The 17,090-nt window shown below is 37.6% G+C and overlaps 1 protein-coding gene across 22 annotated transcripts in view; it reads left to right on the forward strand.

The window, feature by feature from the left end:
- Positions 1-17,090, forward strand: part of LOC129727253 (TLD domain-containing protein 2) — a 494,969-nt gene that overhangs the window by 451,078 nt on the left and 26,801 nt on the right. The window contains exon 1 of one of the 22 annotated variants that reach the window (XM_055684891.1): positions 6,499-7,316. The exons of 20 other annotated variants lie outside the window; for them this stretch is intronic. In XM_055684891.1, the coding sequence (XP_055540866.1) occupies positions 7,314-7,316 (3 nt within the window). In that variant the 5' untranslated portion in view covers positions 6,499-7,313. Of the gene's footprint in view, positions 1-6,498; positions 7,317-17,090 lie in introns of those variants that run through there. One more of the 22 variants, XM_055684889.1, reaches the window with a different exon arrangement.

Consider the following 17,090-nt stretch of genomic DNA (forward strand, 5'->3'; position numbering starts at 1 on the left):
AACAGTAACCTGTCTCGCCATAGGAGGCTGCAGCGACAGCGCGGAGACGCAAAGTAGCGCCTTTATCACAGTTGTGTGATCGCGCCTAGCGAAGCTGTTTGAATATATCCAGGGTATGGCTGGCGGGGCAAGTGGGATTGCGAAAAAAAAAAAATAAACGCCGTAATAAAATTAAACGGTCTCAGAAGGACTCGGAGGCTGCATTAACGAGGAAGTTGAACCTGTTCCTTCGTCATGACTGCCATGAGCTGCTGGGTCCCCTGCGAAAGCCGGATTCCCGCTTTGAGTTTGAGATGCAAATATTTTTTAAATTTTAACGTTCTGTAGCGTCTCCTGTAGACAATAAACTCAGATGAGTAAACGCCAACGAATGTCGGGCGTCTTCTCGGCATCGGGCGTTGCGAGAGAGCAATCCAAGACGGTCGTTATGTCACCTGAAGAAAGTGGTAAATTATCACATGCAAGTGCACAAAGTCACGTCTGGAAACACTATCATTACGGTTACTCCGCTGGAGGGTGAAAAGGCACACCTCGCACAGCACACCGACTGACTGTGAAGGGGGAACTTCATAAATCACGTTAGCCGCTTTTGTTTGCACGGCTACCGAGAGACAACGATCGAACAAGTGCACCTTGTAATTATCACTAATTAATTACCTTTGTCCAACCGGCACAAGGGGCGTTTAGCAAACATTTATCAAAATTGAGCTACGCCAAAGTCTGTTTACCTATAGGAAGAGACATGTCGCGATATTGTCATTAGATTTACACCTTCAAGCGGGGTGCCGTGGCCGGCAGGGTTTTCGCACCAGATTTGCTCCAGTGACCTTTGCCGCTTTCCAACCGGCGCGACGATTATATATGGGATTCTACCTAAACTAGAATCTCACGAGTAGGACTGAATCAGCAGAACGAATCGCTCAAGCGTCGCCTGCAAACTCCACTTAGCGCGATTTTCACCGGTGATTTTCAATTTGACACTAATTAGCTTCGCTAGAATGGCTGGTCATCGAGATACATATTCGGAGGAAATATATTATTTTCGTGCACGCGTAAATTTTCCCATTGCAATCTAGAGTGATCTTCGGTCCACAATTATCATACAATATGGCTCTCGCAGGCAGGGGTCCTCGCTGATTAGCTAATTAATTTACTCAGTGCACGGAACAACGAAGCGACGCAGCGCAGCGGGATTTATCGAGAACGCATTCGCGCGAAAAGCGATTGCACGCAATATCTGCGTCATCCTGGAAATCAATCGAACTCCCGGTGCATACGCACAGCTTAATGAATTCCCACGCTCTACTTTAGCCTCGGTCGGTCGTGGACGTCACCCCGTTATAGTATCATTAGTGTGATAATCAACCTACTCATCAAGTCTTATTATGGGTTGTTTTTGACTGAATATTGTAGTTTTTGTTCGTTACCCGGAACGACGACGGTGTAGCTTTTGTTGTAAACAACTTAATCCCAGCTCGTCGTACGTGATGCCTTCCGGGGAGGATTACAAGACTAGAATTGGGCGGTATTACGCTGTATTAACGGCATTACAAAACGATCTAATTTAGCACAAAAAATAGCTTATACAAAGGCAATAGTTTTAGTTAGGGTAATAAAACAAAAAATGTGAGAAGTTTTTTTCACAAACGTTATTTTACAAATCTGCATGCATGTGAGAAAATTTTTATTATCTTTAAAAAAATACAATCAATAGATAGTACAATACTAGCTTACTGCAGCTACACATCAGGTTATATTTTTCATTTGAACTACTTTAAATAAAATTATTCGAAAAAGTTTATTCAAAACACAATTGTGATCACAAACTTAATCAGAACAAAGGTAAATCTTGAGTTGTAAATATTTGAACTTTAAGTAAAAGTGCACTGAAAAATCAAACAATTTTTCACCAAGTTTTCTAAAATAATCAAATATGTCTTTCGCAAAATAATAACAGAAATTTATTCTACGTATTATTTTCAACAAAACTTCGTATACAAAATGTGTTGATTTTTTTACTTTAAATCAAAACTATTACATTGGTCATCACAGGTTTTGCCCTAGATATGACAAGTTATAGCTATTTAAACATTACTGTGAATTTGCTTACGAAAAAACTTCATTTCAGTCTCTGAAGACTTTACGCACTTCCGGACTGGCTAAGAGCACCACAATTTACAGGAATGGTTGGAGGCTATTCTTGAAGACAAAAAATAGTCATTGAAATCTTACTGTAGTAATTTATGCTTCAAACCATTTTTTGCGAATAACATCTCGGTTCGGTTCGCGGTATATTTTTCATTATTTATGTTTTGACGTAGCCACGTAGGACTACGGCTCGCCGCAAGGAATTTATTTTGCGATTTCACTCGCATCTTGTAAAACATTTTATATGTAACATTTCAATCATGTACTGCGATGTAAAAATCGACACATATGTTTACGGTTTCTGCGTCATTTGATTCCTATATTATATAAGACTTGCTTCAACAGTACGACATAATATGTTATAATAGTTATTATTAAAGAACACGCAAAAGTTTAAGTCTTGTACAATCATTGTGTCTTCCCGATTCGCACAAATGTTGCACCGAAATCGCACAATAAATGTGTGAAACGCATAACGCAATAGTTGTACTGCGAATACATTGACATAGAATGAAATCAGAATATGTATCATATACCGACACTTTATTTCTCACGTCGAGTGTATTAGTGACTGCTTCTCATGGAGCAGTGCAAGCAGCAAACAACAACTTGTGAACTCACTAGATTTAAATAGCTATAATACTCGATCGATTTATCTCGATGGATTTGGTCATTTAAAAGTACCATTGAATGATTTGCAAAAAATAGCCAAACAAAATTATGTTCAGAACATTTTGTAATCAACGCTAGCTTCACCGGAAACCCTCCATTCCAAAAAGCCACATAGGCTTTGCCGATTTTTTATGGCGACACTTGTAAATTGTGAATAAATATTATTTGTCATTCTGTGCACGCGCTTTTTTCTCAAGCGACGAGAGAAATTTCTCTCTCGCTCGTTGAATTTCCATATACGTGCGACTAGACTAGACCGACTAGACACGTCACACACAATTTGTAGGTTGCTCTTTTGCTTCTCTTTCGGTTCGGATTGCGACGCGCAAGGCGATGTCACGTCGCTTTACGAAATGAGCGAGACACCCGTGCTGTACCTACATACTTGATACCAGTGTTGTTAGTCTCACTCATACTGTCGGTGCGTGCTTGCTACTACTCAGAGGAATGCATGAAGAAGAAAAAGTATCTTGAAAGCGTGTGTGCAAAAGACTTGAAAAGCGTAGCATATGTCTCGTCCTCAAGCAGAAAGGAGGAGAAAGGTTTTGCTTCTCGCTCGCTTTGCAATGCTGCTTGATACCAGTTGAACTGTTTAAGTGTAGTAGTTTGGAGCTGCCAAATACATTGGAGAAACGCTAGAGCATTAATTGCGTTATGCCCGACACGCAATGATTGTACTGGTTCCAAATTACATCAACAATTGCGCTAAAAACGCACAATTTTGTACTGGTTCCGCACCATCCAACTTTTGCGTGAACAATCAACAAGTCCAAATCTAATTCAAAATCAACATCATTCAACCAATTGCGTATACACTTCCCATACATAGACATCGCATCTTCGTCGCTACCACGTGATTGGTTCTTTCATCAATCATCCAACTGTTTCCGTGGAAAATTTGGTCTCATTTTCATGCATAAAAGCAGCACTCTGGCTTCTGAAACAGAAGCATCACCAGTAGTTCTATATTATCTTCCGAGAGATGATGCATATGCAGCAGATACAACTATACAATTTTTTCAAGTTCCGTCATTCTCGCTTCTACGTTTACGTTGCTGCATATAAAGCACATACAACTTAGCAGTTCCATAATAATGTCCAGTTTTAATATTTTTTAGTTGTCATTTTTGATATTGGTTTAATTTTTTAAAACACGACGCAATTTTGAGTAGCTATTCAAAAATGCTATTTGTGGCAAGGATTGATTGTTACAAATATTTTAAGATCCAAAACGGTTCGTTCGATCGGTGTGACGTCTTCGGCAAATTTTCGGAAATTCAATTATTTTTCATGAGAACTACAAAAGGTTATCCGATCATGGAGAAATGAAAAAAAAAAAAAATTGTAATAAATCGTTCCAGAAAAAAATACACTGCAAAAAAGCGATTTTTTTTCTTGGAAAAAAGTTAAAAAATGATTACGAATTAAATGTTTCATTATTCTCGCTTTCCAGAAACCTACATTGATAGCTTAGTATTCATGCTTGTTCCTCAGGGAATTATAAAAAAATATTTTTTTCTGAATGAAAAACAATATTTTTTGCAGGGGATATTATTCTCAAAAGGACATAATTATTATCTCCAAATTTTTCGAAAACACTGCCGGTCACTCGTGCGGGAGATTTCAGCTCAGATTGGTCGGAATCTTCCGAATTTTGTAGAATGCTTAGTTAATTTTTCAATTCAATGCTGCAAGAATAAAGAAAAAATGTTGAAAACTGACTGAGTTATGAGTATTTAAAATTTGACAATTTTCGTGACGCTCACGATGTTTTTGATATTTGAGTTAAAAAAAAAGGTTTTTTATTCTTTTTTAATAATGTTTTTATGTTAGTGCAACGTTATACTAATTTATGAATGTATTTGTGCAGGTTTCTGACGCCTCTGACATGCATAGTAAGTTGTAACGGAAACAAAATGGCCAATGCGAAAAAATAGTTGCTTCAACTGGTTGAAATTGGCGCTTGAAGTTTTCTCTCTGGTACACAAACAATAACAAAAGGATTGCATTGGAAAACATAGAAATATCATTGATCAGTCGTTAAACAAATTTTAAATTAAGTAAACTAACGCTGTTGGAGAATCTATCAATTCCTACCAACATGACATTTCTATTAACAACTACTTTAAAAGGGAAAAAAGTTGCATCACCTTCAAATGCTGAATCGTGCGAATTTTCTACTTTTTTGAATGTTTGTAGGTCGCCTCGCGCGTGCCTAACATACAAAGTCTTTTTTGAAAAGTGGCATCAACATCGAACTAGCAGTAAAAATGATTTAGTTCCACAATGGTGAAGGTATTGGGATTGGAAGATGCCTCTTGAGATGTGCTCAAAAAGCTTTCAGTTGCTTCTGATGTATTGTGTGTCAAGTTTTAAAAGAAAGGGAGAAACAGTTGCAATTTATGCAGACCCATAGCTCGTGGTTGGAAACTGATTGAAAATTTTCAGATTATACTTCAGTTTCAGTTTTGGAGCACTCCCGAAGAATTAGCGTTGCGGGGTGGTTTAAGATTTGAAGATCGGGTATCAAAGGTCCAAATTACAGCCAATCCAAGACAATGAATGTTACAGTGAGTTACAAATGTTTATCAAAAGGGCAATTATATCAGTTGTGGCAAGCGAATTAGTTGTTAGCCGATCACATAAGCACATTGATAGCAGTTGTTATACTCACAATTAAACTCTCCAGTCCACAATTTAGTCATACTATATCACACACCATAATTTTCAACTAGAATGCCATGATTGGTACGCTTACCCTAGTAGATAAGTCCAATTTTTGTTTGGTTCAGTATTTTCCATTAAAAAGTGATTTGAATAAAAAGTGCGTTGAAAAATAGTTTCTTACAAAGGATTTTGACTTTTGTCCCAATTCCCCATATGTTCAACGGAATGTGTGTCTTTGTGATTGGACGAATGCTGCGCTAGTTGATTTTTAAATCAATTATTCAACATTGGAAAGAAATGCCACTGATTACACCACAAGTTAGAGAAACACATCACCTATCGCCCAAAACCGATAGAGTAACGACGAAGACCATGTGCCATGAAGTTGTTCAGATCGTGGTATTGATGTCTGCGTTAGAGAAGTTAATGAAACTTTTTTTGTTGTAACAACATTCGAACCGTCAAACAGTTTTTATGGATTAATTATTTCATACCTAGATAAGATTTTTGATATTTTTTTCTTGTGATCTGAGCCCGAAATATCAATAGTTTATGCTTAAATATTTACTAATTTTAAATTCAATCGATTGTGAATAAAATCGAATAGCTGTACTAGGTCACTCTAGAGCACAGTTAGCAGCTTGTAACACATCCTGCCAAAAACTTCGGCTTACACCAGATGCTGTGTTTTAGGCTGTTGTTTTCCGCTATAATAATGGCGTCTTGCTTCGGAGAGAATCAAAATCGTGTTTCGAATATTTACCATTCAATCCATATTAGCGCGCGGAGGTGTTTCCTTCCAGTGTACATAATCAATTAACTCTTGCATGCCCGACCAGATTTAGAGTTAACGATTGACTGAACACCGACCTAACATACAAGCAGCAGTTGATGCTGCTGGTAACCGAATGCACACTGTGCAATGCATACTGGTAAGAGACGTTAGTATTGAGAGTGTGTCACGAGTGACGAAACAAAATCTCCTCTCAAATCGCGCACGGGCATTAGTATATCGTGAGATTTTGAACGGCGCGGAAGCGGTGGATTAACAGAGCGCGTTCATCCACCTTTTCGTATCCAGTATAAACAGTTACAGTTGTTTTTCGCCGCGATCGCAGAGATCTCATTTTCGATTGCCCAATACTAAATACACTTTGGCCGTGTTCGACCACACCATTCCGGTTTACCTGTGGGCTTATTTTTTGTTTCTGTGTAGACAGCACTTTCGGCACACGCGGAACTGCCTTGTGCGGAGTGGGACTCAATGTGCTTCTGGTTAGCCTGCAGTGACACCGCGAGTTTTGTTACTTCCAGGTTACTAATTAATTGTGGATTTTGTTCGCGGTTTGCTTGAAGAATACCTTAAACGTACCCAAAGGATGTGCTGAGGCGAGAGGTCACGTCGAACTAAGAACCATTGGCACCAATCCAAGAAGAAGTGAATCATCGTAATCGATTGTGAAACAAGTGAAAACTTTTGAAAATGTGTGAATTGATTAGCCCACCAGCATTCGACAGCAAGGTTATTATTTGTTCATTTGCCTAAATTTTCTTTCAAGTCATTGTTTAGAAATCGTGCGCAGTCTGTGTTGAGTTTATGGTCGAAGAAAAAAAGAATAAAATAATTACAATAAAATAGTTAACGCAGCCGAAGGGTAAATTGTGTGCAGTTGTTACCTATTCGAAGGCTGAACCAAACGAACTAACGACTTGCTGCGGCCCAACAAAGATGTTCTAGACCTCGGACGTTCATTTCAGTTGTTCTAAGCGTGCATAGTTCCGTATTCGCGGTGACGTCGCATTTCGTATTGTTAGAAGGCTGAAATATGGTACAGTTTTGCATTGTTCAGAACCATTGGAATGAATCACAATGCACCCCGTATTATAGCATACCTACACGTTTTATTGGATTACACCCAGAGTAGTAGCACCTGTGCACCGATTTTTGCGAGGGTTCCCATTACCGGTGGTGGGATTTGCGGGTGAATCATTTCACCTCTGATTAATCGAAATAATCCAATTATTTATTACACACTTTGCTGTGCTGTCATCTAAGCTTAGCTGCACGGGTTCTGATGTTGATTCGGTCAGTTGCGTTGCAAATGTATCATAAAAACCACAGTTTTTTCGGAACTGCTTCATCAAGGTTGTGTGATAGTGATTTATAAAAACACAATGGTAATGTTATTAGACGGGAGCAGTAAAAGTTGCATTGAAACCTTGTCAATAAATGGGAAATTTCTCTTGGATCCTAATAAACACATGTTGTATATAAAAAGTGTGTTTCCCCCGGTTTTAATTGGTTCTTCTGAAGTCCATACCCATGTTTTCGATAATAGTGATAAACAGTGAAACATCTGATAAGCAAGTTTTTTAGAAGAAACACTATCGTAAACCATTGTAATAATCTGTGATAATGAATGTTATATCGAGGTTTTTTAAAACCAAAAAATAATTGTCTCATTGTCATTTCTGAATGCATTAATTTTCATATTGATTTGAAATTATTGGATCTGTGACTAATCCACTTATAAAATAATTATAATATGAGTTAAATTGAAACATGGACTTGCAATGAAAGTTGTTCTGTTTGTTCTCACTATTAAAATTCATTTTTGTGCCCATCAAATTTTATCTAGTTTTTTTTTTTGAGAATGAAGACTGATCTTACATAAACTCAAACATTCTTATAAATAGCGACTGTGTTTCTGTACCTTTGTAGATACGGACGAAATATTCTACTTGAAGAGATACTAAAAGCAACGACTTACGTGATCAATTCATGTATAAAAATGTTCGAAAAAACAAAAACTATTCCTAATACAATGTCAAAGATTAAAACTCTCTTCAATTCATTAGAGCGAGGGTACTATATCAAGGTACACTCTGCGGAAACTCAAATCAAGGTGTGACGTCGGGTTGTAATATTTATAACGGTGATACATACTGAATTACATTAATCAATATGTCGTTAGATTGATAAAATGATGGACAATTTTGTGATACCTACTTCAGTTATCATTATTATTTCATTTTTCAGCAGTGAAAATTAATGAAAAGTTTCAAGGTAGAGATTGCACGAACAATGTGCAAATAATTTTTACAGAATCCTTCCGTCTTATCGGGTCATCTATTTATTTATTTATTTGTTTATTATTTTAACAAGGTTTTAACCATGAGTTGGTCATTCGCCCGAATCGGGTCGTCTGATGTTCACTTTCATGGGGCTAGACCATTTTGATGTCCCGAAAGTAATGCTTTGTTGCGAAGATCGTCTCATCAGACAATTTAACGATCTGCAATGTTATTGAAGCTGATGTCTTGAAGGAAAACGTGTTGACACAGACAACAGTATCGTACCGAGCCATGTCACTCGTCTATCAGTACAGTAGAGCTCGATTTTCATCCATTTAAACATCACATATTTGATATCGGAGTATTTTTGTTAAAAGTACTTTTTCTAGTGAACTTCTGCAGCAAAAACTTTCGTTTCATAATAAACAGCATTGAATTTGATGCCTTTGTCGAAGAAAACCAGTGTAGGCTCACCTCGCTTACAAACTGCACATCAAACCATCGAAGCTGTACTCTAGAATTTCTTATTGCTACCTGCAATCGGTTATATCGTGCATTGTGTAGGGCATAAAGTTTTAGATTGTGGCCGATCGGATCTTCTACGGTACTCCAAAGAGGATGCCTCTTTGTTCCTTTTGATGGTTCTCCTAACGAAATCCTGCTTAAGCCCACACGATGTTTAAATATCAAGCAAGGGCGATCATCGACCAAAAACTGTTTTATTACGATTTCCCGAAATTGCTTTATCGCGCATCAGAAATAAAACACAACTGATAGACAAGCTACACCCAGTGGCGTAGCTATGTTTTAGTAGGCCTGGTGCGGTAACAAAAATGGGGGCTCCCCATGATAATGACTGGGCAGTTGTTTTTTTTTCATAAAAGGAATTGAGACATTCTCTTTTTTCGACGAACACGTTTTTATGGTTCTGGGCCAATTTCTAGTTCAGTACACTTTTCTTCTGCATACTTTAGATCACATTCCTCAATTTTTTCTCGCTTATCGGTACAAAACTTTATGTAATGCCATTAACTTCTTAGCACACTCCAGTATATAAGAAAGGAGCTCATTTCCAAAAATGTTTGCGGGACCTGTTTTCCCAGGCAAAAAGACCTCCTTGGGGTTCAATGAGCCACATGTAAAAAATTTAACATGTTTAAATTTCATGAGGGTCTAGAGGTGGTGCAGAGGGCCTGAAACGAAAGCATTTTTTTTTTCAACAAACGTAGCAACAATGATGAGGACCGGGCGTGTTTATTTATACAGGCACCTTCTGCATTTCCTTATACAGGCACCTTCTGCATTTCCGTATAATTGCATACCCCGAGATTGCAAGGGTGTACACTGAAATTAGGAATATCGCAAAACGGACAAAACTTACGCCCAGAAGGGTCACAAAATCACAATGTTTACCTATATAGGTATATGTTTTGTTGGAAAATTGCTTTCGTTTCAAATATGACCTTTAGAACCTCTGCGCCACCTCTAGACCTTAATGAAATTTAACCAATTTTTACATGTTGCTTACTAAACCCCAAGAAGTTTTTTTGCCTGGGAAAGCGAGTCCCGGAAACATTTTTGAAAATAAGCCCCACCCTAGTATGTTTACTCTGTCCGTGTGGATCACGAGAGGAGAGTGGCGAGCACAAATACATGAGGTTGAGTTCAGATGAGTATGTTGACAGGTTCGGTGTTGGCAAGACTTTGGGGCCCCTTGAGTAGTGGGCCTGGTGCGGACCGCACCAACCGCACCCCCGAATACTTTCCAATTATTTACGAATAAAACGAAATAGACGAACTCTTGAAAACTTATCTTCGAAAGTTTTAAACCCGAGGTATAGTAACGTGTGAGGATTTTTTATTTTAATTTTTTTTAAATAGTAATCCACTAATCTTCGAAGACGTATAAGAAAATTTCTTTCGAGTTCTACGTCTGAATTTTCGACTAACGGAAAACAAACTTGATCATTTGGTTAATTTGTAGTTACACAGTTGAACAAAAATTCTATTTTAGCCTTTAGAAGCACTTTTCAGTGAATCTTAGCTCAATTTGGGACCATTTTCTATTCTGGTCCTTAGAAGGGCTTTTAGGTTATTCTGAGCTCAATATGGGATCATTATTTGAGTCTTTTCTGACACTTTTCGGTGAATTCAATTAGAAATCATTTTCTAATTTGACCCTTACAAGCACTATTCAGTTAATCTGAGCTGAATTTGGCATAGTTTTCTATTTTGGCTTCTAGAAGTGGCTTTCGGTGGTTCTGAGCACAATATGGGATCATTTTATATTGTGGTCTTCTCTCGTCTTCAGAAAAGACCAAAATAGAATTGATTGATCTCAAATTTAGTCTAAAATCACTTTTCAGAGATTTTAGACTCAAATTGGGTTCAATCATATTTTGGCCTTTAGAAGGGGTTATTATTTTGAGCTCAATTTGGGATCATTTTCTATTTTGGCCTTTTGGATTAATTTCTATTCTAGTCTTTGCCTTTAGAAGGACTTTGCGGCGAATTTCCTTTCCTCATTTCATTTCTATTTTGGCCTTTAAAAGGGTTTTTCTGTGATTCTAAGCTCAATTTGGAACCATTCTCTATTCAGGTCTTTTCTCTCATTTAAAAGAACTTTGTGGGGATTTTAAGCTCAATTCATTTTCTATTTTGGCCTTTTCTGTGATTCTGAGCTTTTCTAGCTTTTAAAGGCACTTTTCGGCGGTTCTGAACTCAATTTTAGATCATTTTCCATTTTGACCTTTAGAAGCACTTCTCAGTGAATCTGAGCTCAATTTGGGACCATTGTCTATTTTGACCTTTAGAAAGGCTTTTTGGTGAATCTAAACCCAATAGGGGATCATTTTCCATTTTGACCTTTTCTGACACTTTTCAGTGATTCTGAAACCAATCAGGAATCATGTTCTATATTAAACTTTCTTGATCTTTAGAAGCACGTTTCAGAGAATATGAGCTTAATTTGGCATAATTTTCTATTTCGGCCTCTAGAAGGGGCTTTCGGTGATTCTGAGCTCAATATGGGATCATTTTCTATTTTGGCCTTTTCTCTCATTTAAAACAACTTTGTGGCAATTTTAAGCTTAATTTGGGACCATTTTCCATTTCGACCTTTAAAGGGGCTTTTCGGTGATTCTTTGCTCAATTTGAAATCATTTTCTATTTTGGCCTTTAAAAAGGATCTTCGGCAATTGTGAGCTCAATGTGGGATTTTGGACTTTGAAAAGGACTTTGCGGCGATTTTAATCTCATTTTGGGATCATTTTCACCCATCACTCTTCGTTGATTCTGAGCTCAATTTGGGATCATATTTTAGTTTGACCTTTAGAAAGACCTTTCGGTGATTGTGAGCTCGATTTGGAATCATTTTCTAATTTGATCGTTAGAAAGGACTTTCGGTGATTGTGAGCTCAATTTGGGATCATTTCTATTTTGGTCTTTAGAAAGGACTTTCGATGATTGTGAACTTAATTTGGTATCATTTTCTATGCTGGCCTTTTCTCGAATTTAAAAGGACTTTGCGGTGATTCTAAGCTTAATTTGGGATCATTTACTGTTTTGGATTTTGTACGGGCTTTTTGAAGGTTCTGAGCTCAATTTTGAATCATTTTCTAATTTGGTCATTAGAAAGGACTTTCGGTTTGGAATCATTTCCATTTTGGCCTTTAGGAGGAACTTTGAGTGATTGTGAACTTAATTTGAAATCATTTTTCATTCTGGCCTTTTCTCTAATTGAAAAGGACTTTGCGGCGATTTTAAGCTCAATTAGGAATAATTTACTATTATGATCTCATAAAGGCTTTTCGTTGATTCTGGGCTCAATTTTGAATCATTTTGCAGTTTTGCCTTTAGAAAGAATTTTCGGTGAATGCGAGCTCGATTTGGGAACATTTTCTATTTTGGCTTTCAGTAAGGTCTTTCGGTGATTGTGAGCTCAATTTGGGATTATTTTCTACTTTGGCCTTACGAAGGTTTCGGTGATTCTAAATTCAATTTGAGATCATTTTCTATTTTAGCCTTTGAAGCTCAATCTGGGAACATTCTCTATTCCGGTATTTTCCTGTCGAAGGACTTTGCGGCGGTTTTAAGTTCAATTTATTTCAATTTTCTGGTCAATTTTTCTGTTCTCCAGAAACACTTTTCGGTGATTCTCAGCTTTTCTTGGCATTTAAAAGCACTTTTCGGCGATTATGAGCTTAATGTTGGATTATTTTCTATTTTGACCTATTCTAAACTTCAAAAGCACTTTTCGGCAATTTTTGGGATCATTTTCTATTTCGGCCTTTTCTGACCTTTAGGAGCACTTTCCGTCGATTTAATGTCCCTCCAAATTTTTCTCACGAGAATAACACTGGATCTCAATGTTTTTTCTCGCGAGAACAATAGTCACGAAGTGTTCGTTTTAACCCATACCTAAATGAAGGAACCAATATAAAACTATCCAATAATTTGTTATTGGATAAAATATAAACTACATAGCATATCCAACTCTAGTGCTATTTGTAGTGGCTCTGAAATGACCTGTTTGTTATTGTTTATGTGGACAAAAAAAGAACATTATACACGAAACTTGAATTCTATTTCGACTGAGATCGGCTATATCGTGCTGAAAATGTAGAATGCGTATGGGAATAATTATTAAACTTTTAACTAATTTAACGGTCTTGAAAATGACGGTTTATCTATAGATCCCAAAGCAGCATCATTGCGAGCTCGGAGGATCGTCTACACAAAATAAATTTGAATAAATGTTTTCTAGAAAAGTAATGAGGTAGATATTATAAGTTGGAAGGCAATTTGAATAACTTCCGATCGATTTAAGTTTTTTTTTTAGTTGGGAAACACAAGGAAAAAGATTTTTTCAAATAGGGTATTTGAAGAACCACGTTACAACGATACTCACAAGAATATTGACTGAAAATATCAACTAGTCAACAGAAACCATACAATATAAAGTTTAGGTTAAAAATCTGTTTGTATTGGAATAAATCCGCTGAGCAGTGCACAAGTCTAACCATCTACACCTTGGGCTTGCCAACACGAATAAGTTATTGACAGTGCACTCAACGAAAATGATAGAATGAAACAACTTGAAAATGGGCGGAACGTCCATAACATGGGTAAGGAGTGAAAATTGCAGTCAGGTTTTTAGAACAAATTTTGTCTGCGATAGTCTTCTTCTTTTGCTTCTGACGTTCGCAAGGCTCGCAATCCAAATACATTCTCGAGAAAAAATCTCGAAGGTGGAGAACTGAGAAATTAACATAAAATCGCAAAAGTTGTGTTTGACCTACCATGGGAAGGAAAAGGTTGCACTTTATGTATTTTATGTAACTAATCAAAGGTCTGTTTAGAACATCCCTAGCAAATTCGGTTGAAGTGATATGAGCTATTACTTCCAATAAACACAGTTACCGTTTTTGACAATAAAAAAAAAACTCGAAAATTTCAACTGAGTGACCACTCTGACGAGTCCTCCCTTCCAGAGCAGGGAAGGGTATCAAACCACCATGAAGACACGTATTGGCCTCTAAAACCTCTTCATGTCAAATTTAGTTCTATTTGCTTGATTAGTTCTCGAGTTATGCAAAAAATTTGTGTTTCAATTGTATGGAACCCTTCCCTTCCAGAAAAGGGAGTGGTGTCAAATCACCATAGAAATATTTCTTGCTTCCAAAAATCCCCATTTGCCAAATTTGGTTCCAGTTGCAAGAATAGTTCTTGTATTACGCAGAAATTTGTATGGGAGCCCTTCCTTCCAGAGAGGGGAGGGATCTCAAATCAGCATAATAACCTTTCCCGGTCCCAAAAACCCCTGCATACAAAATTTCAAGCCGATCCACTGACCCGTTCTTGAGTTTGATCGGGACATAAAGACAGCGGTTTATTTCTGTTTATAGATATATAAGTAAATTCCAGGGAATAAACAGGAATCCTATTTCTCAGCAAATCCAGACTGGTTTTGAAGCCACTTTGTATGAACAATAATGCTGTAATCAAGCGTCCATACTGTGCACAAAAAGTAGTACTGTGCTGCTTCGATTTTATTACGATCAATGAAAAATTCACAGTGAATTTGGCGAAATTATTAAAATCGTTGTTTTTGTTGGATACAATTCAAACTCATGTGACATGCAAAATTGAATTGTAAATCTTAATTCTGCCAAGAATGTCATGAGAATGTGAAAAAATCATGAAGCTTCATTAAAAGTTTGATCGTCTTGAGTCTTGAGGGTTATTTGTAGACCTCTAAACAGTATCATTGCGAGCTCTTCGCTCTGGGCACCTTCGAAACCGTTTTTTATAAAATATAAAATAATGATGCTGGATTTTAAAATTATTAGAATTAGTAACAGTTTCAAATCTAAGCTCGTTTATACCACTGATGGGAACTGATGAGAATATATAGTCTAGATATTGCCACCCTGTCCCGGAACCTGACAACAGAAATGTCACGTTACACAACGAGTTCCGACTCCTCTCATTCCTTCATCCACATGCTTAGCGTCATATTGTGCAATCCGGTATGCCATAATCGGCTTCAATTGCTGTGACGCTTGTAAATGACAAATCCGAATTGATCTTCGTTGTGTTCTAGATTTTTTTTGCCTAATAGCACACCTTCCCCAGCAACATCATCCAGATCACGCCATATGTCCAGTCGGATATCTTGCCATGACCGTGATTCGTGCGACCGCCAGAGAGAATTCCCTTCGGTGATGCACTGGCACTTGCCAACGCCAACCGAGCGGGTGCCGGGAGATCATGTGATACGTCATTCGGCGCGATGCACACATATCGGGTTAATTGGCCGGACCTTGTAGAGACGGGCCCCAGCCCTGCCCGCTGCTGACGAAAGCATTGAATAGCTATTGTAGTATGGAATCGCACCGGTACCGGCGGTTGTCTGTTTGTTTCGATTAGCTCAGATGCTCCATAAGAGTTAACTGGCGATCACGCTAATGGGCGGGGAGAGTCTGTTTAACCCCCAAGCTAAACAATGGGGCGCTCGATGGTAGCCGGACTCGATTAATCGAATCATGTTGCTGTTCAGATGTCAGTGTTTACAATGCTCCTCTGTTGTAAGTAGACTTTGAATCTTCACGTTTGATTAGTCTAGAGCTGATACATAGTACATCTTGCTGTGGTTTGTTTTGCCGCTAGAGAATTCACACGTGACGATGGTGGAAATTGGACCCTCCATTATTGCACGTTCGAGTGGGTCTGTGGCGTGAGAGCTAGATCGAACTCTCCAGAGAAGTTACCGTATCTGTTCCGTGACTGGATATAATTAGTCAGTTAGTTTTCTGGGCTAACAGAGCGATAAGGAATTTTTTTATATTACTATGCCTTGTACCGTGCATTTGTTATTGACAATTAGTATTTTAGCCAGATTCGCACACGTACGTTTTAAACTGTGGAACAAATCGCTATTACTGTTTATTCTATACTCATGCCATACAACAAATTCACTATTTAGTTATGAAAATATTAAGATACTCTTAACGGGTTTGTCGACTTTAAAGTGAACTGCATTGTACTCGGTTAATTAGATGCAGTTGAATATGAAAACATTGAATCGCACTTTGATTGATGGGTTAATCATGCACGTTCAAAAATGTATACAATTGTTTCTGTTTGGTCACATCCATATTAAAGGAATAAGATCGAAAGTTCTACGATTCGCCCATCGTTTCAATATGCACCTGCTCTAGTCAATAACCACCGGCATCGTCATTCTAGCCGTCGTTATATCATAACTGTGCTCTTTACAATGGGTTCGGCTTGTAAATCATACAGGGATCACGACTGTTGGGTTTTGCTTCAAGCCGAGATCGCGGGTGATAAGAAACTCGACGTTATCCAGTAAGCACGGAAACATTCGAGTCACAACATCTCTTCCCAGACTGCTGTAACCACAAATACTTTACTTGGTTGATAGTACCAGGGACGATTCAAAGAATGCATGTCCCGTGATTTCCGATGGTCTCTTACTGGTTTGTACACAATGGGTTTACGCTAAATAAATTCCGTAGAATTTTCCAACTACGACTGGATCTGAGACAACTCGTTGTGACGAAGAGTCTAGAAATGCATATAAATTACGTATATGTGATATTGAATTGATTGGATAATGTGTAGTTGAAGGAATAATTCAGTTGTTTGAAATTATCCGAGCAGGAGTAAAACACAAAACATCTCAAGTTGAATCATTTAAGGAAATTTCCTTCATACCAAATATTGGAGTGTGTGACAAAAAAAATGTTCTATACTAAAACAAGAATCCTGCTTCTGATTTTATATAAATCGAAGAAGTTCGAGTCAATCTTAATTGTTGTATTGATATGTTTTAAGTTAATTTTTGTATGTGTATATATATTACATGAATCTTTCATCTATATTTTAACAATATCATTAAATTTGTATTGTCCACACCAAAAAAGATGATTTCTGCTATTAGTGACCTAGGTGAGAACGTGTTGAGCTCTGTGTGTAACACAAAAAAATCTTTCGATTATTTG

This window comes from Wyeomyia smithii, chromosome 3, assembly GCF_029784165.1.
Source record: "Wyeomyia smithii strain HCP4-BCI-WySm-NY-G18 chromosome 3, ASM2978416v1, whole genome shotgun sequence".
Taxonomy (NCBI): Eukaryota; Metazoa; Arthropoda; class Insecta; order Diptera; family Culicidae; genus Wyeomyia; species Wyeomyia smithii.